The 27,592-nt window shown below is 41.1% G+C and overlaps 1 protein-coding gene across 1 annotated transcript; it reads right to left on the reverse strand.

Annotated features, from left to right (window-relative positions):
- Positions 1-11,438: 11,438 nt before the first annotated feature.
- C1H6orf62 (chromosome 1 C6orf62 homolog) lies at positions 11,439-19,162 on the reverse strand. The gene is made up of 5 exons (XM_061593555.1): positions 16,937-19,162; positions 16,208-16,384; positions 13,948-14,073; positions 13,279-13,413; positions 11,439-12,704 (listed from the first exon to the last, which is right to left on the reverse strand). The coding sequence occupies exons 1-5, from the start codon at positions 17,063-17,065 to the stop codon at positions 12,579-12,581; spliced, it is 693 nt and encodes a 230-aa protein (XP_061449539.1). The 5' UTR covers positions 17,066-19,162; the 3' UTR covers positions 11,439-12,578.
- Between the last annotated feature and the right edge of the window lie 8,430 nt (positions 19,163-27,592).

Consider the following 27,592-nt stretch of genomic DNA (forward strand, 5'->3'; position numbering starts at 1 on the left):
AGAATCTATACAGAATGTTTACATAGACCTGAAACTGAGACTGATCTAGCAAAAATTAATATTACAGATATATTGGACTCCAAAACATTTGTATAGGAAAACACTGTCCAATACAGATAGATGTTGGAGGCGTAATGTTTAATGGCTCATTCATAGAATTATAGAATCATAGAACAGTAGAATTGGAAGGGGCCTATAAGGCTCAATGCAGGAATCCAAATCAAAGCATTCCCAGCAGATGGCTGTCCAGCTGCCTCTTGAATGCCTCCTGTGTCGGAGAACCCACTACCTCTCTAGGTAATTGATTCCATTGTTGTATGGCGCTAACAGTTAGGTTTTCCTAATGTCCAGTCGAAATCTGACTTCCTGCAACTTGAGCCCATTATTCCGTGTCCTGCACTCTGGGACGATTGAGAAGAGATTCTGGCCCTCCTGTCTGTGACAACTTTTCATGTACTTGAAGAGTGCTTTCATATCTCCCCTCAGTCTTCTCTTCTCCAGGCTAAACATGCCCAGTTCTTTCAGTCTCTCCTCATAGGGCTTTGTTTCCAGTCCCCTGATCATCCTTGTTGCCCTCCTCTGAATCTGTTCCAGTTTGTCTGCATCCTTCTTGAAGTGCGGAGACCAGAACTGGATGCAGTACTCAAGATGAGGCCTAACCAGTGCTGAATAGAGGGGACCTAATACTTCACGCGATTTGGAAACTATACTTCTGTTAGTGCAGCCTAAAATAGCATTTGCCTTTTTTGCAGCCACATCACACTGTTGGCTCATATTCAGCTTGTGATCAATGACAATTCAAAGATCCTTCTCACATGTCATATTGCTGAGCCAAGTATCCCCCATCTTATAACTGTGCATTTGGTTTCTTTTTCCTAAGTGTAGAACTTTGCATTTATCCCTGTGGAATTTCATTCTGTTGATTTCAGCCCAATGCTCTAGCCTATCAAGGCCCTTTTGAATTTGTCTTCCATGGTATTAGCTGTGCCCCCCAATTTTGTATCATCTGCAAATTTGATAAGCATGCTCTGTACCTCCTCATCCAAGTCATTAATTAAAATGTTGAAGAACACTGGGCCCAGGACCGAGCCCTGTGGTACCCCACTCATTACTTCTGCCCAGTTTGAGAAGGAACCATTGATAAGCACTCTTTGGGTACGATTCTGGAGCCAACTGTGGATCCACCTGATGGTTGTTCCATCCAGACCACATTTAGCTACCGTGCTAATCAGAATATCATGGGGCACTTTGTCAAAAGCTTTGCTGAAATCGAGGTATGTTATGTCCACAGCATTCCCACAGTCTATCAGGGAGGTTACCCGATCAAAAAATGAGATAAGATTAGTTTGGCAGGATTTGTTCTTCATAAATCCATGTTGGCTCCTAGTAATCACTGCATTATTTTCAAGGTGCTTCCAGACTGGCTGCTTTATAATCTGCTCCAGGGTTTTTCCAGGGATTGATGTTAAACTGATTGGTCTGTAGTTCCCCACTTCCTCCTTTTTGTCCTTTTTGAAGATAGGGACAACATTAGCTCTCCTCCAGTCATCCGGCACTTCACCAGTCCTCCATGATTTTGCAAAGATAATAGACAGTGGCTCTGAGAGTTCTTCAGCCAGTTCCTTCAATCCTCTAGGATGCAGTTTATCAGGCCCTGCTGATTTGAACTCGTTCAAAGTGATTAGGTATTCCTTGACCTTTTGTCTACCAGTCTCAAGCTCCAATCCTGCCCCTTCTACTTCATGTTTCCTGGGAGGATCATAGACCCTTCTTTGGGAGAAGACTGAGCCAAATTAGGAATTGAGCACTTCTGCCTTTTCTTTGTCATCTGTTATCATTTTGCCATCCTCATTGAGTAGCTGTGCTACCATTTCTTTTCTCTGTCTTTTACTATGGACGTACGTGAAGAAAGCTTTTTTGTTGCTTTTAGCATCTCTTGCTAACCTCAGCTCATTCTCAGCTTTCAGCGGCGTCACTAGCGGGAGTGCGGGGAGGGGTGCGGACCTCCGGCGCGCACCCTCCCAGGTGCATGGACGGGGGTGGCTGGTCTTGCATGCGCGTGCACACATGCACACACACACAAACACACTCACCACATGCTCCAGGCTGGCGGTGGGAGGCCTGTCCCGGCTTCACCGCCAGCGAGTGGGTGCCTGCTTTTGGTCTCGCCCGCCCGCCTCCGAGGAGGAGTTGGCGCAGGGCAACGGCACGGGGCAGGGTAGATCTGGGTGTCACCCCCCTCAGGGTGTCACCCCGGTGTGGTCCGCACCCTCCGCACCCCGGTAGTGATGCCCCTGTCAGCTTTAGCTTTCCTGACACCATCCCTGAAATTCCGCAATACCTGCCTGTACTCTTCCTTTGTGGCCTGGCCTTCTTTCCACTTCCTGTATGCGTCCTTTTTCATTTTCATGTCATCTGTAAGCTTTTGGTGAAGCCACATTGGCTTCTTCTGCTGTTTCCCCCCTTTTTTCCTTGTTGAAATTGCTTGCCATTGCGCTTTTAGAATTTCCTTTTTTAGAAACTCCCACCCATCTTGGACTCCTTTTCTCATTAGGGTGGCTTGCCATGGAACCGTACTTACAATTGTTCTGAGTTCATTGAGACACATGATGTGGGCTTGCCCAATTACACATCTGGACTGATGTTATCTGTATTAATTTTGTATTGGCAAAATCTTTGATTTTTGTAGATGTTCATGTACTCCGATTATATTCCTGTAGTATTGGGGTTAACAGCAGGACAACAGAAGTGGATCTTGCAAGCCCTTACGGTTGCTAAGAGACTTATACTTCAAGCCTATACGAATAAATGTCTACCATCTATTACACAATAGTCTCACTGCCCTGGTTACATTTGAACATATTTCACGTAGATGTCAATTTTGCGTGCACACAATTTTGGATATATGGAGGGCTTATATTAACTTATATGTTTAAGATCATGCTCTGATGGTTATAGTATCTGTGATGTAAATTAATGGTTTATTGTTACTATTAGAATTTACATACTATTTTTAATTTTACATTATTGTTGTTGACATTCTCATTTGTTTTCTTTTTTCTTTGTTAAATTTGCAAATAAAAATGTAATAATAAAACTACTGATGGGAGTTGTAGTCCAAAACATGGCACAAGGTTGGTGTAGCACGTTGTGGAAACTGGGACTTATTTTTAAGCTTTCTCCAGACTTACCATAGCTGTAATTAAGGGTTGTTTGCGGTTACAGCTTGTGGTTAGTGAGGAGAGAACTTAAGCACAAGCACAAATTCAGATAACACGCTAAGCCAAACTTAGCACAGCTCAGCACAGGACAGTAGCAAAAGGGATCAGGGAGAAGCAAAACAGCTGCAAGCACTTCTCTGGGAGACTACATGCATGTTTGGCTTAGCATTGACATGCAAACCAGGCCATTGTATGATGCTTTAATCTTATGTAATCTGTTTTGAGCTCATGATGAAAAAAGGGCAAGGTACAAGTTTTTTAAAAAAATATAAAATAATTTTATTAAATTCCTGGCATCTCTAGATAGGACTGAGAGAGATCCTGGTCTGAAAGCCTGTACAGCAGCTGCTAGCCAGTGTAGATATTACTAGTTAGATGAACCAGTAGTCTCAGTCCATAGAAGATTTCTGCCTTTGTTCCTACTTAAAAAAAGAAAGTGAAAGGACAGTTGAAACAGATTTAGTTTTATTAGTTTTGTATGATTTATTTGCATCATTTTTAGCCACTTTAGAAACTGCTCTGAGATGACTACACAGTGAAAGGTGGTCTGTAAATGTAATCTAAAAATAAATTAATAATCTTGTGGGTAGCATCAGTGAATTATGTATGCAGGGGCATGTTATATATTTTCTAGACAGCATGGTTATAAAACATATTCGCATGTTACCAAATTCTTCCAAGCTACACAGGAAGTGGATTGGACTGTGAAAGACCAACCCAAATGGTGTTTGCTTTTTGACAAATTTGTAGGGCAGTACAATATCTCAGAGAGGTCAGGTCTCCTGCTCCCCTGGTGCATTCACTATAGCTGCCCAATTTCCTTGCTTTTTAAAGTTGGATAGAAATATCTGTGGGCTATAGGTACGTTTTTAAATCACAAGGTTTTTTGTCTATTAGTCCATCGCTCTGCTTTTTAATCTGGGAAGTAAGAAATGGCATCCTGTGCAAGTTTGCTGAGAATGGATTGATCATTTGCATGCTTATTGAGTTCAATGGGATTTACTTCCCTGCAATCTTTCTTAGGATAGGTGAAACTGACCACAGGGGATGGGGAGGGAGGGCAGAGTGAAAGAGGAATGGGAGTAGGCAGAAAGGGGAGGGGAGGGAAGGGGAAAGGCAGGTTTGATCATTTGCATATTTATTGAGTTCAGTGGGATTTACTTCCATGCAATCATGCTTAGGATAGGTAAAACTGACCAGGGGCGTAGAGGAGGCGGAGGGAAGAGGAGAGGGAAGGATAAAAGGAGGGGAGGGGAGAGCAGAAGGAAGGGGAGGGGAAGGAGGGGATTCAAAGGAGAGGGGCAAAGGAAGGGGGAGGGCAGATTTGATCATATGCATGCTTATTGAGTTCAGTGGTATCTACTCCCGTGCAATTATGGTTAAGATAGGTAAAACTGACCATGGGGAGGAGGAGGGGGGAGGAGATTGGGTGGGTGGGCAGGCACTGGAGAGAGGGGAAGCCCCTTTCCTTTCCAAAAGGAAAACATTGTGAACAGTATCATTACTTTTCAGCATTTTCCCTACCCTTTTATTCTACAGCAGGCACATGTAGCCTCCCATCCAAATATAAACCAAAGCTGTCCCTGGCCACATCCACACCAGACTTTTATTTCACTTTAGCCAGTCATGGCTTCTCCCAAAGAATCCTGGGAAGTGTAGTTAGCGAAGGGTGCTGAGAGTTGCTAGGAGACGCCCTGTTCCCCTCACAGAGCTTCAGTCAGAGTTTGTTGTTGTTATGTGCCTTCAGGTCGATTGCGACTTATGGCGGCCCTATGAATCAGCGACCTCCAAGAGCATCTGTCATGCTCATGAACCACCCTGTTCAGATCTCGTAAGTTGAGGTCTGTGGCTTCCTTGATGGTATCAATCCATCTCTTCTTTGGCCTTCTTTTTCTACTCCCTTCTTTTTCCCCCAGCATTATTATCTTTTCTAATGAATCATGTCTTCTCATGATGTGTCCAAAGTATGATAACCTCAGTTTCATCATTTTAGCTTCTAGTGATAGTTCTGGTTTAATTTGTTCTAACACCCAAATTATTTGTCTTTTTCGCAGTCCACGGTATGCACAAAGCTCTCCTCCAACACCACATTTCAAATGAATTTATTTTTGTCTTATCCACTTTTTTCACTGTCCAACTTTCACATCCATACATAGAGATTGGGAATACCATGGTCTGAATGATCCTGACTTTAGTGTTCAGTGATACCTCTTTGCATTTGAGGACCTTTTCCAGTTCTCTCACAGCTGCCCTCCCCAGTCCTAGCCTTCTGATTTCTTGACTATTGTCTCCATTTTGATTAATGACTGTGCCGAGGTATTGATAATCCTTGACAGGTTCAATGTCATTGTCAGCTTTAAAGTTACATAAATCTTCTGTTGTCATTACTTTAGTCTTTTTGACGTTCAGCTGTAGTCCTGCTTTTCTACTTTCCTCTTTAACTTTCAGCAGCATTTACTGGTTTCTGCTAGTAGTATGGTATTGTCTGCATATGTTAAATTATTGATATTTCTCCCTCCAATTTTCACACCTCCTTCGTCTTGGTCCAATCCTGCTTTCCGTATATGTTCTGCATACAGATTAAATAAATAGGGAGATAAAATACACCCCTGCACACCCTTTCCAATGGGGAACCAGTCAGTTTCTCTATATTCTGTCCTTACAGTAGCCTCTTGTGCAGCGTATAGGTTGCTGATCACGACAATCAGATGCTGTGGCACCCCCATTTCTTTTAAAGCATTCCATAGTTTTTCATGATCTACACAGTCAAAGGCTTTGCTGTAATCTATAAAGCACAGGGTGATTTTCTTCTGAAATTCCTTGCTCCGTTCCATTATCCAACGTATGTTTGCGATGTGATCTCTGGTGCCTCTTCCCTTTCTAAATCCAGCTTGGACGTCCGGCATTTCTTGCTCCATATATGGTAAGAGCCTCTGCTGTAGAATCTTGAGCATTACTTTACTTGCATGGGATATTAAGGCAATAGTTCGATAATTACCCTGGGATCCCCTTTCTCTGGAATTGGGATGTATATGGAACACTTCCAGTCTGTGGGCCATTGTTTAGTTTTCCATATTTCTTGACAGATTTTTGTCAAAATTTGGACAGATTCAGTCTCAGTACCTTGTAGCAACTCTATTGGAATGCCATCTATTCCTGGTGATCTGTTTCGTCCAAGTATTTTAAGAGCAGCTTTCACCTCGCATTCTAAAATTTCTGGTTCTTCATCATACGGTTCCTCCGTGAATGAATTTGTCATCCAGGCATCTCTTTTATAGAGTTCTTCAGTGTATTGCTTCCGTCTTCCTTTTATTTCATCTCAGTCCGTCAGTGTGTTCCCCTGTTGATTATTCAATATCCCTACTCTTGGTTTAAATTTCCCTTTCATTTCTCTAATCTTTTGGAACAGGGCTCTTGTTCTCCCCTTTTTGTTGTCCTCTTCTATTTCTATACAGTAGCTATTGTAATAGTTCTCTTTGTCCCTACGTACTAGTTGCTGTATTGTTGCATTTAGGGTTCTGACTGTGTTTCTATCTCCTTCTGCTTTTCTTCTCTTTAACCATTTGAAGAGTTTCTTCAGTCATCCATTGAGGTCTTTCTTTCTTTTTAACTAGAGGTATTGTCTTTTTGCATTCTTCCCTGATAACGTCTCTGACTTCAATCCATAGGTCTTCTGGTTCTCTGTCAACTAAGTTTAAAGCCTAAAACCTGTTCCTTATTTCAGCTTTATATGCTTCTGGGAAGTTATTTAAATTGTATTTTGGCATTATGAGTGCTTTGTTGGTCTTCGTTAACTTTACTCTGATTTTCAATTCAACCAGTTCATGATCTGTACCGCAGTCTGCTCCTGGTCTTGTTTTCGCAGAAAGTATGGAACTTCTCCATCTTCTGCTACCAATTGTATAATCGATTTGATTCCTATATTGACCATTTGGTGATGTCCATGTGTACAGTTGTCTTTTTGGTTGCTCAAAAAATGTGTTCGCAAGAAACAAATTATTGGCTTCACAGAATTCAGTAAGTCTTTGTCCTGCTTCATTTCTGTCTCCTAGGCCCATTTCCCCACAATTCCTAATTCTTCTCTGTTCCCTACTTTTGCATTCCAATCCCCCATGATTATCATGTTTTGGTGTGTGATCAATTTCTTCCTGTACTTCTGCGAAAAATCTCTCCAATTCCTCTCAGGGGAATAGGAGTCTCCTCTCAGCACCCTTCACAAACTACACTTCCCAGGATTCTCTGAGGGAAGTCTTAACTGTCTCACATGAAATCAAAGTCTGGTGTGGGTGTGGTCCCCTGATTAGGCAAGCCCAGCAGCTGGGAGTCTGGCTTTTAGAACTCTGACAGTTGGTTCTTACTGAGCATGCCCAACATTTATCATTGAGTTCAAGCCAAAATTTATTAAATTAATTAAAAATCAGCCAGGCATTTTTTAAACTTTTAAACTGCAGATGATGAAGATCAGAGTACGGGGCAAGGTCAGTATCAGGATTACAGGTACTCTGTGAACGTGGCTGATTTTTAATGAATTTCAACAGATTATGAGAACTCTGACAGAAAAAAGCCCAAAAGGGATCTGGTTTCCCCCCCTCTTTTTACACTTTCAGCTCTTGATTCTCTCTGACTGTTTTGTGTATCACCATGAAAATTTACAAGGTTGTTAAGCAAGCATTTCTGACAGAGCTTGGAAGATTATTTTTAAAAAGTAATAAATTACAGTTACAGTTATATGGCCCCAAAAAGAAGTAATTACCGTTACAATTACAATTGCTCTGAAAGTAACTGATTACTTTACTTTTACTCAAAAGTAATTGCTACAATTACATTTTAGTTGCTTTTTAAAAAAAATTGCCTACAAGGTGTTGGCCTTCGCTGCTGCTCATCTAAGTAGCCTAAAACAACATTAAAAATAAGCTCGCACACACAGAGGGTAGTAGAATATTTTTTTTTATCCGTAAGATTAACAGAATGGCATAACAGAATCTCACCCCACCCCCAGCAATGATGACACACATATTTTTGTATATATATATATTGCCTCCAGCTCTTTTTTCCTTCCACTCCTGTCCATTTTTAAACAATTGTTTTCTCCATGCTGTCTCGCTCTCCACCTCCTCCCTTGTCACCTCCTAAGCACCCATAGAGCATGAAGGAAGAACAACGCTGCACAGAAGCCCCATTTGAAGCACATGATTTTTATTCACAAATCAGAGGAGCAGAAGACTTCCCCTGCTCCCCCCCAAGGAATGCGCAAAAGTAATGCCGGAAACATTACAATTACTCCTCAAAAGTAATGAAGTTACTACTCGTTCTATTACCAGCAAAATGTAATGAAGTTACCCACTCGTTACTTGTAACTAGTTACTTCTAAGCTCTGGTTTCTGAGTTCAGGACTGTAAGTTTTGTAAGGGTTTGTTTTCAAATGAGCTTATGGAAAGCATCAGAATGGAAAGGGGGGTATTTTAAATTTAACATTGTGGAATGTGAAAAACCCACGCTGGCTACAGTATACAGCCACTCTTGTGGCTGTATAATAAGTTGCATTAAAAAAAATAACCACCAGGGTAGGTGGAAATGGCTATCTATAAATTCATCCACATTCAAGCCATGAGCACACCTTGTGGAAGAAATTTACTTCAATCACAATATATATCAAATCTCTTCGTTTTTCTTTGCTACAAGGGAAAATCTAATTCCAATTAGGGAATGGGAAGGGGGGGTATTTTCAATTTAACATTGTGGGATGTGAAAAATCCACGCTAGCTATAGTATACAGCCACTCTTGTGGCTGTATAATTCTGGCATAGCTAGAAATGAGTTCTACTGAACTGGTAGTCTTTGAGCCAGCTTTGATCTTGTAATTGCAGAATGTTGTTGTTTTTTCTTTCCAAAAATAACCTTAGGCCACTAGCCAAGTGTGGAAAACCTAACTTTTAAGTCGTTCTTTTGATAAACTTTAATAGCACCAGTTCCAATTATTTATGCTTGACTGGCTGACTCATGCTGGTTTGTAACAAAAGCTTAATCAGAGGCAATTTGAGAATATGTAGTGCTCTGAAGAGGGTCTGTCCCATTTTTAGCTTCTGAATCCTTAAACTTTAGCTATTCCATATGAAGATAAACCCCTCTTTCATAATTTTCTAAGTTTTTTGTAGGGTCTGGGGAAGATAGAAAACCAATCTCTCTACACAAAGGGAGAGGTACCAGATCTCTCAATAGAGCTGTAGGTTCCAGACGGTCTAGGCAATCACAGAAACCATTGACAGCACTGAGAACAAAGGTAGAACTTATGATGCTTTTCACCTATCCAATCTTCCGCATTTTAACCCTGGTCCTGAAAATAGCTTAATATGAAACAAGAGCCTTTTGGGGACAGAAATTGGGAAATAGTAATAGCTTTCCTAAAGCAGCCTAGCTTTTCTTGAAGCTGCTTGTTGCACTTGAGCAGTTAAGAGCAAAATAGCTACTATTAAGACAGTAAATGGATTGGAACATATCCCTTGGGTTCTGTGTGCAACTGAAAACAGAACAGGACTAGATAGAGACAATAATTCTGCACAGGGTTAAAAGGTTTCTGCTCCCAGATGTGACTTGAGAAAGGTAGAGTAGAAACAAATCATTTTACCATACAGCTATATCTATACCATGAGAACCAGTGTGGTGTAGTGGTTAAGGTGTTGGACTATGACCTGGGAGACCAGGGTTTTAATCCCCACAGCTATGAAGCTCACTGGGTGACCTAGGGCCAGTCATTGCCTCTCAGCCTCAGAGGAAGGCAATGGTAAACCCCCTCTGAATACCGCTTACCATGAAAACCCTATTCATAAGGTCGCTGTAAGTCGGAATCAACTTGAAGGCAGTCCATTTCATTTTTTTCATATCTATACCTCACCATTTGGCAAGATGACACACAGATAACCCAAGCTACCACATGATGAGAACAACAGTTTCATTCTCTGTAGACTGAATGAAAACAGCTCTATTCTCACTGTTGCATACTACTTCAAACTAGGCACATGCAGGCATACTAAAACTGCAAGGAAATGCTATTTCATGCAATATGTAGTTTTAGTAATATGGGTGAACAGAATAATTTCAATGGAATGGCTGTTTTAAGGGAGAAGCCCTCTGTTGGCTCCCCTGTGACCAACTTCTTCCCTTCATTTCAGCAGAAGTCATACCACAGGGTAATTATAAAACAGCATGTGCTTGAAATAGCTTCTTTTCCTATTATTTTCCTTTTGTACCGAATCTTAGCATATGAGCTTCTATTTTAATCTGTAAATTGCCTTGGCAGAACAGTAAGATGTAGTTATTTTAAGTATGTATAAATAGGTTCAGCAAAATAAGCCAAGCCACAGGGGCCATGATCAATTGCTGCAAGGTACGTAAGCTGATGCTGAGTGTTTCTTATCTGTCAAATTGCTAAAAGGTGGGGATGAAAAACATTCTAACTACCCTTCTCTCAACCAGCACATTCGTACCTAAAGCCCAATTTAACCATGGGAGGACTAGCTGTATAATGGATTTGACCATCCTTCATAAATTCCAATTTACATAAATTAGTTTAAGTTTTGTAGGATTTATTTTCCAATGTTCTTCACAAGATAGGCCAGGTTCCTCTAGTATTTCAGCATGTCTCTTATGAATAAATTTCTGGGACATAAAATGGCTGTGTCTACATGGCAAGTCAGATTTTCTGGCTTACTGTGAGTCAGCTGGTACATGTTGCTTTATCACTATTTCACTAGTGCCAGAGGAGGAAACAAACTGGGAAGTCTTGGCTTCCCATTACATTCGAGCTAGAGTGCGGGGCTTGTTTCTCCCTTACAAGACACTAGCCCCATCCAACCTTATGCCATGGCTTATTGTTGGCTTCCCAATCATAGCTTGTTAGGGAGCAAAGAATCCTCAGTTCAAACGTAACAGGAAACCTCCGGGTTTATCCTGCTCACAGGAGGAGGAGGAGAAATGTGCACTAGTATGCTGCTCATTCATAATAAACCACAGTAAGTTTGGAAGTTTGGCTTATTGTTATACATGAACATGGTCAACATACTTTTAATTCTTATGTTCACTATATCTTTTCAAGACACATCAAAGCATATCTAGCTGTTGTCATATGTAAGCACTATGTATGCCTACCGTTAAAAACTATTAAGTGTAATGGGTTACAAGCTAGCATCTACATTGTTTTTATAAATAAACATAGCAGTCATTGTTCACCTAATTTGTTTATTTCCATTTTTTTCCAATTCCAAACAAAAGCTAAATACAAATTTTAAACAGATAAGCACTAGTTTTACCCAAAGGGAGTAGGCTTATACAGATTTAATCAGTAAAATTACTCAACCCTTAAGCAAAGCTTTCTTTGCCAAAACTATACAGTAGTCTTCCTTATGTTCATTGCACAATCTTAAACAAAATATGTTGTCAAAACCAACTTTGACACTCCAAACAATATTTTACAATTAAATCCACAACTGCTTTAGAATATCTTATTCCTCCCCTCCCCCAAAAAAGAACCTCAGAGGGTTTTTCCATAAGAAATGTTTTGGAAACCAGTATTTCCTACACAGTTCACAAGTCAACTGTCAGGAAAAAAATAAGAATCCTCTGCCAACATGGTTTCTGCAGCTGCTATTTTAAATTTAGCTGCTTTAGGCTACTTCAGACTCCAGGTCTGTAAAAATGTATTCAACTCAACAGAACACTCTACATTTAGTTACACAGCAAATTGGGGAAAGAGATCCAAAAATGAGAATGCCAGGAAACTCAAACATGGCCAAGCAAAACACAAAAGGCAATTAATGCCTACACCAAATGAGATGCTTTTTCCCCCCTTAAAAAGATTTCTTTCCTACATATAGCCATCTACTGTAATAAGCCATAGACCTATTCATCAGAATGAATCTGACACAGCTCTGATACAATCATGTTAAACAGCAAAGCTTATGGCTTTTACACCATTACATTCACTTCTCACCCTATGAATACTGATATTAGGGGACATGACCAGCACAAATGGGAACACCACCATAAATGATCACTTTGTGCTCTCAGATACATTTCTTTCAGTGTATAACAGTCCCTTCATTTCACATTTGGTAGGATGCTCATACAATGCAGAAATATGCAGAGCATTCTCTTTCACAAAGTCCATCCAGAAAACATCTAAAAAAAATTTAAAGTTCTGAGATACAAATGATAAAAGAAAATAATCCAGGATGATCAAGTTCCACGATGGATAGTGTTCTGAACATGTGTCCATTTTCTTCTATTCCAAAATAAATGGTGAGAAAAGTGAAAACTGCACTCCTGCATTCTGTGATCTTCCCCATTTTGCTGGCCAGTACCCTATTCTGGCATGTATGGACGGAGGTGATCCTCTATGGTACCAACCGCCCAGTGGGTGAGCTGCTCTTGTGGCAGATACAGGCAGATGCTGCATAACTTGAAGATTGTAGCTTTGTTTTTTGGAGTCTGGAAAGAGACACATCAATTATTTCTGGACAGCATTGTCTGGAGAAACAAACTCCACAAATTGCCTCAACTCATGCTTTCAGAAGTAACAGAGCATGGAACAAACCGACAGTGCAACATAAAAGCATAGCAAAGATTTTATGGTGCTTGCTGAATATACAAATTGATCCTCAAGAGTTCTGAAATCTGCCTTTTCCAACAAAAGGACTGTACAAAGTCTCCCCAACCCAGTTTATATACAAGTCCTTATGTTTCAAAAGTGGAAACCAACTGGAAATTGAGCCACAATGAATGACGAATGTTGCAGATGTGCACTTGCAAACCCCCAGTGTCAGTTGTTCAATCAAACAGGAATACACCCAAATTAGAATGCTTCATTACACTAACAAAGAAAAGAAAGCAGAGCAACTCTTTACTTAGCATACCCCACAGATTTATTGTGTTTGGAATGTATTACACATTATGCCATAAAAACGGAACCCTGATAATTTCAGTATTCTGCCAGTGATAGGTTGTTAACTTTAAAAAATGAGGCAAACAAAAAGTGTAAGGAAAAACACTGGGAGACATCTACCTGCAAGTGCTGTCGGTCAATGAAGAGAAACACTGACTGGTTAGGGTTGTTGATAACAATTCCAGTCTTGTCCTTTCGGCTCAGTACGTGCAGAAACTGTTTTTCATAGTCACCATGATGAAATTCAAACCTGGCCTATGGGAAATAAAATATGTAACAAAAAAAGTTAACTAGAAGATGTATAAGAAACTCCAATCCAAATTCAAACTTCTTTCAGATTCACTTATATGTTCAAGTCAGTACTTAGGGGAAATGTACCCGCAACTTGAAATGAAGAAATTTAGCTAATGAAGAAATGTAATGGTTTATATGAGATTATGTCAGCATCTCTTTTCTAAAACAGTGTATTAGAACAAACCCATTTTTAACATTATAAAAATGATTATAGATGCAGTACTCCATACAGAACTGGTAAAAGTTTTTGGCAGGTTTATTAAACTAGACACAAAATAAATTGCTTCTAACCCTGAATACTATCAAGACCCAAAATACATGCATGTGTACATCCAGTGACAACATCCTGACTTGTAATCATACCAACACGTTCTTAAACCACACAAAAAGACCACAACTCACTTATGACCACCATAAATAAAAAATTGTATTCATGAAAGGTGCTAATGACTTAATTGAGTTTTACTAGCACACCATCTAAAATATATTCCATACCTGAACAGGCCTAAAGGGCTCATCATCCAATCCCTTCCACCTAGAAAATAGAAGACAGACTATCTTCTCAATATCATTCCGAGGCCAAAGTATGAAGTCCATCTCTTGAGTACAGCCAATCACATCCTATAAGGAGGGGGGGAAATCAATAGTGTCCAGCAATCTAGTGTGAGAACACATATATACTTGTTTGTAGAAAAGTAGAAATATATAAGGAATTTGAATTGTAAATAACTTTCACACATCCATAATAGGATTTCCCCTTGCTTTTCTGATTTATTGTAAAACTTTACAACACAACTTGCATGTTAAATTTAAATTAAATGTGTTAAATTACATTTCTAATGTGGAAATCAGAACCCAGTCCTAGTAATTAATTATGCTCATGGTAGTTAACATTTTTGGGTTGCATTCAACGTAGAACTAAGGCAATTGTTCCATCAGTGCAAAGATTTCTAACCTTGTCGAAAGAACTATCTCCCCTTCACCTCCCCATACATACCCATAAATCTGTTCTGGGGTTCCCCTATCTCTTCAGAGCAGATTTGGGGGTGGTGCAGGGTACACGCAGGGGAAGTTCCCTTGCACTAATGCTAACTCTAGTTCGTAACGTTAATTGAACACCACCCTATGGGTTTAAAAAAGAACTGCCTGAACCAAAATGATGACCTCAGGATAGTCTTTTAGATGTTCAGCAGCAAATATAGACCAGTTTCAAGCCAAATGCCATTTTATCATATTTATATTTTAATGTTGAATTTTGCTGCCTTCATGAAAAATAATTAAAATCAAATGCATAGTTTACAATACTTATATTTGTAGCTTCAAAATCCAATTGGTATGGCTTGGACCCTGAGCTTGGAAAAGTTACTTTTTTTGAACTACAGCTCCCATCAGCCCCAGCCAGCATGGCCACTGGATTGGGCTGATGGGAGCTGTAGTTCAAAAAAGTAACTTTTCCAAGCTCTGCTTGGACCCCAAGTTCCACTTCTGCTGGCAGGAGCATCCCATGAACAGAGATCTACTCATGGGATGCTCTTACCAGTGGAAGGGGGGGGGGACTTTCTGCAGTTCTCTCGTGCCCCTGCATCCCTGTCCCCTAAAATACTGTTTGAGGGTTAGGAAATCCTATGGAACAGTGGGGGGAGGGGGCTTGCAAATGGTGCCTCCCCCTTTCACCAGCAGGATCCTCTGCTGGATCACAAACCATTCAGTGAATGGAAGGAGTCCTTCCACTCGTGGAATAGAACTCAGGGTGCAAACCAATATGATGGATTTCTACAAGAGAAATACAATCAGTCATACATTACTATCAGATGTATTTTCCAAACTAAATTAATATTCCAATTCCATGCTTTAATTTTTTTTCTCATTTGCCTTCGTCACATCTACATTTTAACATGAGATCAATGTTAAAATATTAAAGGCCAGGATAATTTAACTATTATATAAATAAAGTTTATGTGGCTCAATTCAGCAATTTCTAACCACTGTACAATAGGGATAGAACATAAAATCAGTTTCATCATTCTTCTTACCAACCCTGTCTTGGGGTGGGTTACAATTTTAAAATATGGTATTAAAATCAGCTAAAACAAAATAAAGTCAAGGTAACAAGGTTGATCCTAAAATATGTATTCCAAGTTTCAAAGGTCGGGGTAAATAGGTGTGTCTTTTAGATAAAATAGAAATGGACAGCCTTCAAGTCGATTCTGACTTATGGTGACCCTATGAATAGGGTTTTCATGGTAAGCGGTATTCAGAGGTGGTTTACCATTGCCTTCCTCTGAGGCTGAGAGGCAGTGACTGGCACAAGGTCACTCAGTGAGCTCCATGGCTGTGTGAGGATTCCAACCCTGGTCTCCCAGGATAAAGCAAACTAAATACACAAATATAGATTTTCCAACTGACAGGCAGGATCCGAAACGCCCCAATGCAATGTATCCAAATACACATTGTACTTTAACACAAACACCACACACAGAGAGCGCAACCCCCCTTTATGCTGCACAAGTTCCAAGAGCAGTTTGAAGCATATCTGGGGGTGGCAGGAGTGGGGATTTGCTGTTCAAAGGGAAGCAAATCTCATTAAGCACATGCAAACCATTGAGTAAACCTAAAGTAATCTTTTTCAGTCTGCTGACTATACCTAGATCTTTGATCGACAAATACTAGTAGTAACATTAAATGGCAACATTAAGAGCATTAACAAAATCTTTTGAACGTTGAAAACAAAATGATAAAACATGAATTATCTTACCCTGCGCATAGACTGATAGCGGGGTGCATGTAACTGTACTACATCCTTTTGTAGAAGCTCTATGGAACTTTCCAAGGAATAGCTGGAATCCCGCACACCTTTCAGGATATTTTCTTCATAATTATTGGTCATGACTGGTATCACTTCAGACACCTCAAAGAGCGCCGACTTTTTCCTCTAATCAAAGAAAGTGAACATAAGTTTCATTCATTTCTAAGCAGTTTGTCAATATATTGATTTTAACACTTAAGAAAGTAGGATTGAATATACTTATTTCACACATAAGAATGGGACACCCACATTCAATGTAAAGAGATATTTAAGCACATGCTCAAGCATAAACGTATCTCCCACTAAAATCAAAAGAACTTAAAAGAGCAGAAGTTTGGCTGTATCACGCTGTCTCTAAATTTAGTTTTAGGTAATCCCCAGATTCCTGTCCAATTACTGCACATGATATTCTATTAATTCACATATTCTCTCATACACAAACACACTTCAAAAGCTGTAATAGGGCTTTGTTACAGCAACTAATACATATGAATTTGATGTCATGACTCAACATTAAACATCAAGGTTACAGCCTAAGCTCGATGCCAAGAAAACAGTGTTTACAGGAGTTTTACTGTGCTCTCCACGTTCAGTCTCAGAATATAATTCGGACAGTTCTAATGAAGAGTTTTAGAGTCACTCAATGCACAAAAATGAAACAATCAGAAAGGAAATTACCTTGTCTTTGAATACAAAGGCAATATACATCTTGAAATCAAACTGGTCAGCTAGAGATTCTTTTTTCTTTTTAAGCTGAGCACGAAGTCTGTTCAAAGCTTGTTTCTTCCGGGAGTTTGGGTCCCCCATTTTGTAATATGGATGGTACTAAAGCCTTTGGAAACTGTCACTAAACTATGGGCCCTTTTTCATAAGACTCGAGTACAACAGAAACAAGTCATTTTATTCCTGCTAATACCACTGAATCAGTATAATACAGGCGTAACCCAAAAATGCACCTCAGGCAATTGTTTTACAAGGCTGTCTTATTAGAGGGGTCATAAAACAAAATAACTAATAGTCCAGCCATTGTTGGACGAAGAGTTTGCACAGTATTATCAAAAGCCCAAAGAAATTTGAAGAAAATACACTGATATACACAGTTTAAACCACAGGAATAAGTGGGCAAGAATGGGAAAAAAATCTTATCACAATTTGTGTGTAGAATAAAAAGCAGTAACGGGCATGGACCCAATCCATTTGGGCGGGTTTTTTTGCCTCACCCCACCCCCCAAAAACAAAAACTTAAATTAAAGACAGTGTTCTACCCCACCCAGATTCATGACTCTGCTTATTATGTTCAAGACCTCTGCTATTGCTATACTGCCTGGTTTTATATTTAAGAATTATTCGACTTGGTAGAAAGGAAAGGAGGGAGTGTAGAACAGGAGTGGATGTCCTGGGAGGTAAGAGGTTTCCCTACCAACAACAAAATAATCAACCACAGACAACACAGTGCTGGTTTGCAGAGGAGCAAGGACGTTGGAAAACAGCAGTGTCATTTCTAACTTCATCCTGCTCATCATCAGGCACATAGTCACCCTGAGGCTGCGTCTGTTAGAGAGAAGAGGGATCATGATGGCCATTGATAAAAAGGTGGGGAGGAAGATAAGGGATAGTATCTGGCCTTTCAATCCCCAGTAGATCTCTGGATCTAGCACTCCCCTAGCAGGAAGAGAGACCACACACACACACCCAACAGCCTTCCTTTCCTCAGTCTATCCGACCGACAGGACAAAAATCCTCCTCCCTCTGCTGCTTGGCACCGCAAGGAGCGCGGTTTAATTGGGGCTGGGCATGGCTGATGCGATTGGCCTCTTTGCGGGGGCTGTTCCCTTCCTTGCTCAACACTGAAGAGGAAGAGGCGGGCCTGTGAGCAGCGCAGCGGGGGGCACTCAGTCTACGGCCCGGAATTCGCTCTTGCATTCATAGTCACAGCAACTCGGGTTCTTGAAAAAGAAAAAAAAAGAGAGAAAAGAGGGTAGGGGAAGAACACGCCAAGAGATTTCAATTGAAAATAAAAATACAGTTTGCAGAGAGATATTTTTGTTGCTGCTGTTGTAGCAAACTTGAATAAATTTGGAAAGAAAATGTGTTTCCCGGGAAATACCTCGGATCAAACAATAATTACAAAAGTAAGAAAAGGATTAACCCGTCCTTCCCCTTTACTAGTAGTTTGGGTAAGGCTTAGCTGTTGTTTTTAAAAAAACACAGACTCCCTTTTCATAAAAATAAGCAGTTTCCCTCCCCCTATCCTTTTCGCCCCAGCGGGAGGCTCAGGCGGCAAGAGACACCAAACCGGACCGGAGACTGTGGCGTGGACTGGCTCGCTACCCGCAGCCGGCGGGCGCGGGTGGAGCTGTGGAGGCGGCGGTGGTGGCGCTGCTAGCAGCACGGGCAGGAGCCATGTCAAGATAAGGCCACCAAGAAGCCGCCGAGCTCCCCCATCCCCGCTGCGCTGTTCACGATGACCGGGCCGCCCGCTCTGCCGCTGCTCAGCCCCAGCAGCCTGGTCCCCATAGCCTAAGATCGGCGCCCCGGAGCCGCCGGGGGTTGGCAAATGGTGGCGGAGGCGGCGGCGGCAGGAGGAAGAGGACGAGCGGAGGCGGTGGCGAAGCGAGGCTGGGCAGTCCCTGCTCTACAGGCTCCTACAGCGAAAAGGGCAGGAGGTAAGAGAGCGACCGAAGCTCCCCCTCCTGTCCCCTCTCAGGCGAAGGATAGCGCGAAGTCTCTCGGCCCGGATGACGCGGAAGGAAGCGAGGCAGAAGCAGCAGTCAGAGCGAAAACCCTTCAAAATGGCAGCCGCCGCCTCTCCTTCTTGCCTGAGTCACACACATACAGGCTCCGCCTGTGACCCGCTGCGCAGGCGTTCTGTGGTTGACTGTACCATCTCCGTCACAGGAGGGAGGGGGGAAAAACGAGGCAAGAGGCTTCTGTCCTTATGAAGACGCTTATGAAGACCTCGTCCTATGCATGTTGAGTCCCACCTGCTGTCATCTTCAATGGGGCAAAATATGCGTATGACTATAGCCTGGGAACCTATGCAGTTAACTGTGCTTTAGGCTATAATCCTAAACATACTTGACAGTGACTAAAGCCCAATGGGACTCGTCTCTGAGTAAACAACATGCATAGGATTGCGTTGTGTAAATCAACGGGTGTAGATAGGTCCGCCAATCTCTGCACATTACCGGGTTGAAAACAGCATGGGGCGGTTAGGCTTTGTCCATGTCACCCTCACCCACAAGCAGGGTTATTTGAAAATCAAGTCCGATTCATTTTCCTTGATTTACTTCCGAGTAAGCAACAGCGCACACAGCGCATCAAATAGTAATGTGTCATTATAAGCGCATTCACCGCACGCGAAAGATTAAGGTTAAAGGGCATGTGGGATCACTTTTATGTGATTCCGATTATATACTATTTGTCATTTAGATACGGAGCCGGGGATGTTAGTGTATCCTCTCTTGCGGTTTTGTGTTTGGAGGCTTTGAAATCTTTGTTGCAGAGTTTCTAAAGGTGGATGTATGTTGCACAGCTTGTTCCCCAGCTGTTGTTTTGAAAGAGATAAATATATCATTTCATCCAATCGTATGCCTCTAAATTGTGAGATGAATTGCTACAGCCAAGGTCCCGCTTTTTAATCGTACCCAACTACAGGCTGAGTAGAGCTCCTACGCAACTCATAACCTTCCGAAGTACAAAAAGCCCTATCGGAGATACCAAAACGGATGCAGAACGGAATTTAATGCCGTGGTTGGGCTGCAATCCTAACCAGGTTTACTCAGAAATGAGTCCAACTCAATTCAGGGGGACTTCCTGGTAAGAGGAATTAGGATTGCAGCCTAAATGATGAATGCTGTCCAACTAGAAAGATTTACGGTCTCGAGTCCACAGTTCGTTGAAAATGTTAGTTTTCCTAACATCTTTCAACTCGAATGCCGCCAGCTGTTTCTCGTCTCTTTCTTCCTGGCAAAAATAACTAAGAGCCTTTTGGCACCTTAAAGACTAACTATTATTATTATTATATAAGTTTTCAGGGACCGCAGTCCATTTAATCGTCCTTACAGGGGCTCTTAAGCTTGCTTGGCAACAGAGTGCTGGACCTGTTGAATTCCTGGAGCGCACCTATTAGACATCCTTTACGTATTTATCAGGGAACTACAGGGCGACGCTGTTTCAACGGCCAACATACAACGGTTACATTCAGTAACTTCAGCAACAGCAAAGCAGCTGTTACGGTCCACAGACCACCTCAGGCTATAGCCCTTAGCAGGCCTTAACGCACCATTCCTTCCCCCTTTCCCGTCCAAGGGAGTTTCGTTTTCCATGACCCACAATGTGCAGCAAGTCTGCCACCTATTATTATTACTATTGGCGATCAATCGTGGCCGAGTAAGATTGTCTTCCAGGCTCTATTCTGTTCTTCCCCTCAGTATTCTCGATATGAGGTGCGGGTTGTCCCCGTTTAAACAACCGCCCGATCAGAACCTGCTAAGCAGTATAAACCTCAACCGGAAGGGTGCGCACGCTCCGACATTGAATTAAAGAAGGAGTGCGCGTCCGCACCTTCTCTTTTATGTCGTTTTTCCCCCTCCGGGTACTTATTTCTGCCCAGAGACAGGCTCCGTGTTCCTTAGGCCCGCCTTTTCCTCGTTACGAACGTCGGACGTGTGATGTAAACAATTCCACCCATCTTGGGCGTCACCACGACCTTTCCCGGTAGCGGGGCGCGCGGGCAGAGGTGTCATATGTACGATAATAGCATCACAGAGAACCCATACCTTGCGCTTGTTAAGAGCGAGTTAGGGTGCTTCCAAATGAGGCCTTAATACTGCAAACAGATAATTCAATTATCGCAAAGGGGTTATTAGCAATAGGGGTTTTTTTTTAACATGAGATTTTCCATGGAAAGGATAATTCCCAAACAAACTGAAGGGGGGAAGGATCAGAACGACATTGTGTGGATGCTGCGAAGAATTGGCACGCATAGCACCGTTCCCAAATAAAAAAGCAATTGTTATCCCTCACTTTCCAGTGCATTACTCCCATCACTTTTGGATTTCCCCCACCCGCAAAAAAGCAGGTTTTATTGCACAAGAGTGCCAAAGACACCATAATTGCGCAACATAATTACAACTGATACCCCACCCACAAAACATCAACATCTGGAGTGGAGTCTAGTCAGTGTAACGAGTAGGGCAGGCAGCTGCTGTTCTCTAGTGACTTGCAAGAGAAAACAGCTTTCAATCACATTTGATCACAAATAATTATGTGAGTGATTATGTATGTCCAGACCTGGTATACATTATTACTAATACTTGCTTGGAATCCAGGTTTGGTTTTGTTTTTAACTGAAGAGTGAGGTGAAAATACTTTAAATACTGTATGTAAAGAAGTTTCACTGAATTTAACCGAGCTTACTTCTCAGTGAACACGTATTGGATTGGGCTATTATTATTACAAAAACACCTTAAGGCTATTCATCCTTTGGTTTCCGATCCTTTATAGACCACGTAGACTGTGGTCCATAAAGATTTATGCCATAATAGATTTGTCCGTTTTTAAGGTGCTTTGTTCAGGAAAATGTGTGTCTTGTGAACAATAACAGATTTTCATCAAGGCTATGGAATGGGAATCACTGACAATAATTAGTAGAAGTGTAACATACCCCCTGAAAATAAGCTCAGATAAAATTAATGGCAGAGTAATCCTATACTCACGTTATGCCAGGACTGGAGATTTTTCAATTTCAATTTAATTTATTTAGAAAAAAATATTAACCACAATTCAAAAGTTCTTTAATCAGTGTACATAATTAAATTGTAAATAAAACACAGTTAAAATCCATCAAACTATTTAAAAAAACAAATAACAAATAACATAATTATCACTGAAACACCAATATGATCAGTAAAACTTTTAGAATGGATATAGGTAACTAATACTATCCAATGCATACTCAGCCCAGGAGGGAAGAAAAACTGCCTCAAAATGTAAAATGGTGGGGCAATGACAAGGCATGCCCCCAGTGCCTCTGGCCATTCCAGGACTGTGCAGGTGAGATGTCCACATGACAGACAGACACAGAGAGAACCAATAGATTCATGACAGGAAGCTGTTCCAGAATAGTTGGGCAGTTACACCAGCATTTATGGCTCCATCTGTGCTATACATTTAAACCAGTATCATATTACTTTAAAACAGTCATGGCTCCCCCCAAAGAATCCTGGGAACTGTTGCTTGTGAAGGGTGTTGAGAGTTGTTAGGAGACCCTTATTCCCCTCACAGAGTTAGAATTCTCAAGAGTGTTTTAACAACCAACCCCTTTTTCCAGGGAATTCTGAGAATTGTTGCTCTATGAGAGCAATACTCCTAACAAACTTTTCAGAACCCTATACGAATCCCAGGATTCTTTGGGGAAAGCCATGGCAGTTTAAAGTGGTATGATACTGTTTTAAATATATAGTGCAGATGGGACTTACGTCACAGCACTTTATATGGCGTAGTGGGACTTCCTCCAATTCCTGTAACTCCTCAGCGGATGGCTCTTCAGTATAGGATTGTGCCCTTAATGTTAATGTTACATTGCCATCTAGTGGAAATTTAGAGGCTGCCAAGAATTTAAGTTCCTGTTGCAATGGATTCAAGTTAGGGACAAAGAAAGAGAACATTTCCCATGTACATTGCCTCTCGATTTGAGAGCCATAAACTGGGGATTATACAGTGAGCCTACAGGTTTGTTTAAATCTGTAAATTGCCCCATCCCAAAAGTTCAGGCTAGATAACAATTGATTAAAAATGATAAACATTAAAAACGATTTGAAATCCAATTCCTGATGGATATTCCTTATGACCAAAGCATATTTACTATTTTCTAGTAAGTCAAAATTTGTTTGTGTGTTTTCTTATTGTTCCTTCATTCTGTCCGTGGAGTTAATCTTCCCGTGGCATTGCATGGGCAGACTCAGGGCCAATCTGCATGCTACATTATCTATGCTTTTCTAAAGCATAATTTTTATTTGGAAGAAAAAAGAGCTGTGGGGCCTGAATCTGGAACATGCTCCTCATCTGGACTGGGATCCCACACCAGTTTCCTGTTGAAAATCCCTTTACTGCAAAAAGCACCTTTGGAAGTAAAGAGCAGCCAGGGATGGGGTGATTTTTCTGGAGGTCTACCCAACTGGGGGTCTACCCACCGGCCCTCCACACACTATCTATCATTGTTCAGAAGTGTCCCTGGCCCTCTAGATGGAGGCAACTGCAGGGTGGGTTGGTGGGAGGAGACAGGAAACATTCCTTCCATTAACTTCTTTCTGTTCCAAGCCATGACATGGCTGCAGTCACAAGCACATTTACTTAGAAACAGGCAGCACTGAAAGGAAAAAGAAACCTCTCTGTAACATCTGAATTGGGAGAGGCTGTGCAAGCCCTGGACCACTGCCTGGACTTGGTGGTGGGCTGGATGAGGGCCAGTAAACTCAGTCTGAATCCTAGCAAGACAGAGGCACTGTGGGTTGGTGGCTCCCGAATTCGGATAATTGGTCAGTTGCCTGCTTTGGATGGGGTCGTACTCCCTTCAAAAAAGGAGGTTCATAGTCTGAGGGTGCTCCTGGATCCATTTTTGTCACTAGAGGCTCAGGTGACCTCAGTGGCTAGGAGTGCCTTTACCAGCTTTGGCTGGTAAGACAGCTGTGGCTGTTTCTGAACCAAGATAGTCTGACCACTGTAGTCCATGCACTAGTTACCTCCTGACTGGATTACTGTAATGTGTTCTATGTGGGGCTGCCTTTAAGGTTGGTCGGGAAGCTGCAGCTGGAACAAAATGCAGTGCCATGACTGCTCACTGGGGCAGGGTATAGCCAACATATCACCCCGCTGCTGAAAGAATTGCACTGGCTGCCCATTAACTACCAGGCTTAGTTCAAGGTGCTGGTTTGGTGTACAAAGCCCTATACAGCTTGGGACCAGGATACCTGAAAGATTGTCTTACCCCTTATATACCTAGTCAACCACTACACTCTGCAGGTGAGGGCCTCCTGCAGATACCATCTCATCAGGAGGTCTATTCTGCACAACACAGGAAGCAGCTTTAGTGTAATGGCACCTACCCTTTGGAATTCCCTCTCCTTAAATATTAGACAGACACCATATCTGTTATTTTTTCAGCACCTGTTAAAGACCTTCTTCAACAAGCCTTTCAAGTAGAGACCATATCTCAGTCTGCGTCTTTGTTGGAATTGCTTTTTAAGATGCTTTTGAAGTTTTTTTTAAAATATGTTTTTAAATATGTTTTGTTTTAATATGTTTTTAAATATGTTTTGTTTTAATATATTTTAATGTCTGTTTTTATGATGTTTTAGAGTATTTTTAGTGTTTTTATTTGCTGCTCTGGGCTCTTACTGGGAGGAAGGGCAGGATATATATTTAATAAACAAACAAACAAATAAGGGAAGATGTTTCTGTAGTTGTAATGATGAATGGTGCAAGGAAGGTGTATTAAAAACTGGCTTCACAAAGTCAACACAGTTATAGCAGGATGCATTCTATACCATCAAGAGTTTTCAGTTAAGCATGAGGGTAGAAAAGCAGTGAAAAGTCTTGCTGAAAGTGTAAAACACAAGGAATTAGAGAAACAACAGAAAAGAATGCCACAAATCTCAAAAATTTTTAGCAAAAGAGATTAATGCCAAGAAAATCAGGAAGCAATAGTTGAATTAGGGCTGTTAACCACAGTATTTCCCACCATTTAACTTACACAAGCCAAGACTGTGCAAACAAAATGCTTCTAAGAACATTGCCTTATTCTGAAATTGCCATATATATATAAAGTACAAAGCAACCAGCATAGCAGAAAACATTTTGGCACCAAAATCACTACAATTTTTGCTTAAGGACTTGGATAATGCTTAGTTTTTTTCAGTTGGGTTTGATGCCTCCAACAAGGGACACAGGAAATCCTTCCCATAAACTGTATGCCTTTTAAGTTGAGAGCTATCCCAGTCTGTCTCTGTGTCAGATTTGTTTAATATGTTTTTAATAATGTTTTTAACCTTTTAAAAAAGTTTTTAAAATGTTTTTAATGCTGTTTTGTCTTAATGTATTTTAAATTTTGTTTTTATGATGTTTTAAAGTGTTTTTAGTGCCTTGTTTGCCACCCTGGGCTCCTGCTGGGAGGAAAGGCGGGATACAAATTAAATAAATAAATAAATAAATATGTTACTTTTATGTGACAGAAGGAATTAAACGGATTGCTTGATTTTTACAATGACAACGATGAGACAAGTGAGGCAATTGCGACATGGATCTCCAATATTCTACAGAATAACAGTCTCAGCATTAACAGTATGCCATCTTACATGGCTGACAATGCCTCTTTAACTTTGGAAAACATAAGTCAGTGTATCAGAAATTAAAACAGTTTAATGACCACCTGATACAAGTGGGATACAAATGTTATATAATCCATAAATGCCTCAAACATGGGATGAAGGCATTGAGTTTTAATGTAGAAACACTTATCCTCAAGGTATACAGTGAGTTTAGCTTCTCAGCCAAGAAGGCAGAGTCTCTTTTGGTCTTTTTTTAGCTTTTTAAAATGGAATACAAAGATGTGCTTTGGCATGTCCTAAGGGGGCTGTCACTTCTACCTGCTATTGAATGCATACTGCAGTGTTGGCCTGTATTGAGGGCATAATGTTTTTTCAGACTGGGAAGAAGAATGTGTGAAGATTGTGTGGGCAGCTTTCAGTAAGAATGAACACAAATCTCTCCTTCTTTGTTGTGTTTACTTTTTGCACAATCTGATGGTAATCTTTCAAGATACTCTGAGGAAACTGGAATGTAACAATGTCAGCTCCACAGAACTCCATGGTGTAATGGAAGGCCTCCTTTCAAAACTGAAGAGTAGAAGAAAGGACAAATTCTATGGAAGATCAGCCCAAGTCATTTGGGACAATGTGTCTCCAGCTGGCAACAGAAAATTCAGAGAGGAAGCCTTTAAGACTGTAATACAGTGCATTAAATACCTGGAGAAATGGTATGATGTTGAAACATCACTTTTTAAAGAAAACATGTCAGTGCTCTCACTTCACAATGATGTGAAAAGTGCAGATTTATATACTGTTGCTGTAGCACTCCACACTGAGATCAACACTGACAAGCTGTATGTTGACTGCTGTGTTTTACAACAAATAAGGGAAGAAATTGTCTCCAAGGAGCAAAACATAGATCAGAGATGGGTGGAAGTTTTTCAGACAAATGCCAGAGGGTAGTGGTAGCTAAATGAAGAAGGTGGTCTCTTTCACACTTTCCATTCCTGTGTCTAATGACTACTGTGAGAGATATTTCAGTTTAATGACACAGCTGTGGACCAAGGACAGAAACAGGCTGAGTGATAGTGTTGTGAAGGTCAAGCTGCAGGTGAAACTGAACATTAATATGACCTTTGCAGAGTTTCTAGACATCTTAAAAAAGAACACGAATCTGCTGAAAACAGCAAGAGGCCAGCTCAAATATACATTTAAAAAGCAGGAAGCTGAGGACAAGCCAACCCAGCTTTAAGGTAAAAACATCACATTACATTTCAGGTATTTTAGTATGAAGGTGTCATGTTGGCCACCTAGCTGCAGAAAGGGAGGATAGAACAAGGTTGGGGGGAAAAGAAATGGACTGCCTTCAAGTCGATCCTGACTTGTGGCAACCCTGTTGGGAGACCAGGGTTCGAATCCCCACATAGCCAGGAAGCTCACTGGGTGACCTTGGACCAGTCACTGCCTCTCAGCCTCATGAAAACCCTATTCATAGGGTCGCCATAAGTTGGAATCGACTTGAAGGCAGTACATTTACATTTATGAATAGGGTTTTCATGGTAAGCGGTATTCAGAGGGGGTTTACCATTGCCTCCCTCTGAGGCTGTGACTGGCCCAAGGTCACCCAGTGAGCTTCATGGCTATGTGGGGATTCAAACCCTGGCCTCCCAGGTCATAGTCCAACACCTTAACCACTATACCACACTGGCTAAGAGAGTGAAAAGAAATGGCTTCTGCTAGTAGCTGTCTTTAAAGACTCTCCTCGGGATTTATTTTTAAAATATACTCTTTATTTTAACGTTGTTTCATATTTTTTACAGAATGACAACAAAATGACATGCAAAAAGAAAACAGTACACTGAGAGCAGAAAACACAAAACAAAAATAATATAAAATAAAGAAATGAAACAAAGGGGGTGCAAAACAAATTGGCTGATCTCACTATTTGTTCAAGTGTTTGTTGAAGTGCAAACGGTTATAACAACAGGAATATTAATTTGTTTTGAAACAAACTGAAACCCATTCT

Source organism: Rhineura floridana, chromosome 1, assembly GCF_030035675.1.
Source record: "Rhineura floridana isolate rRhiFlo1 chromosome 1, rRhiFlo1.hap2, whole genome shotgun sequence".
Taxonomy (NCBI): domain Eukaryota; kingdom Metazoa; phylum Chordata; class Lepidosauria; order Squamata; family Rhineuridae; genus Rhineura; species Rhineura floridana.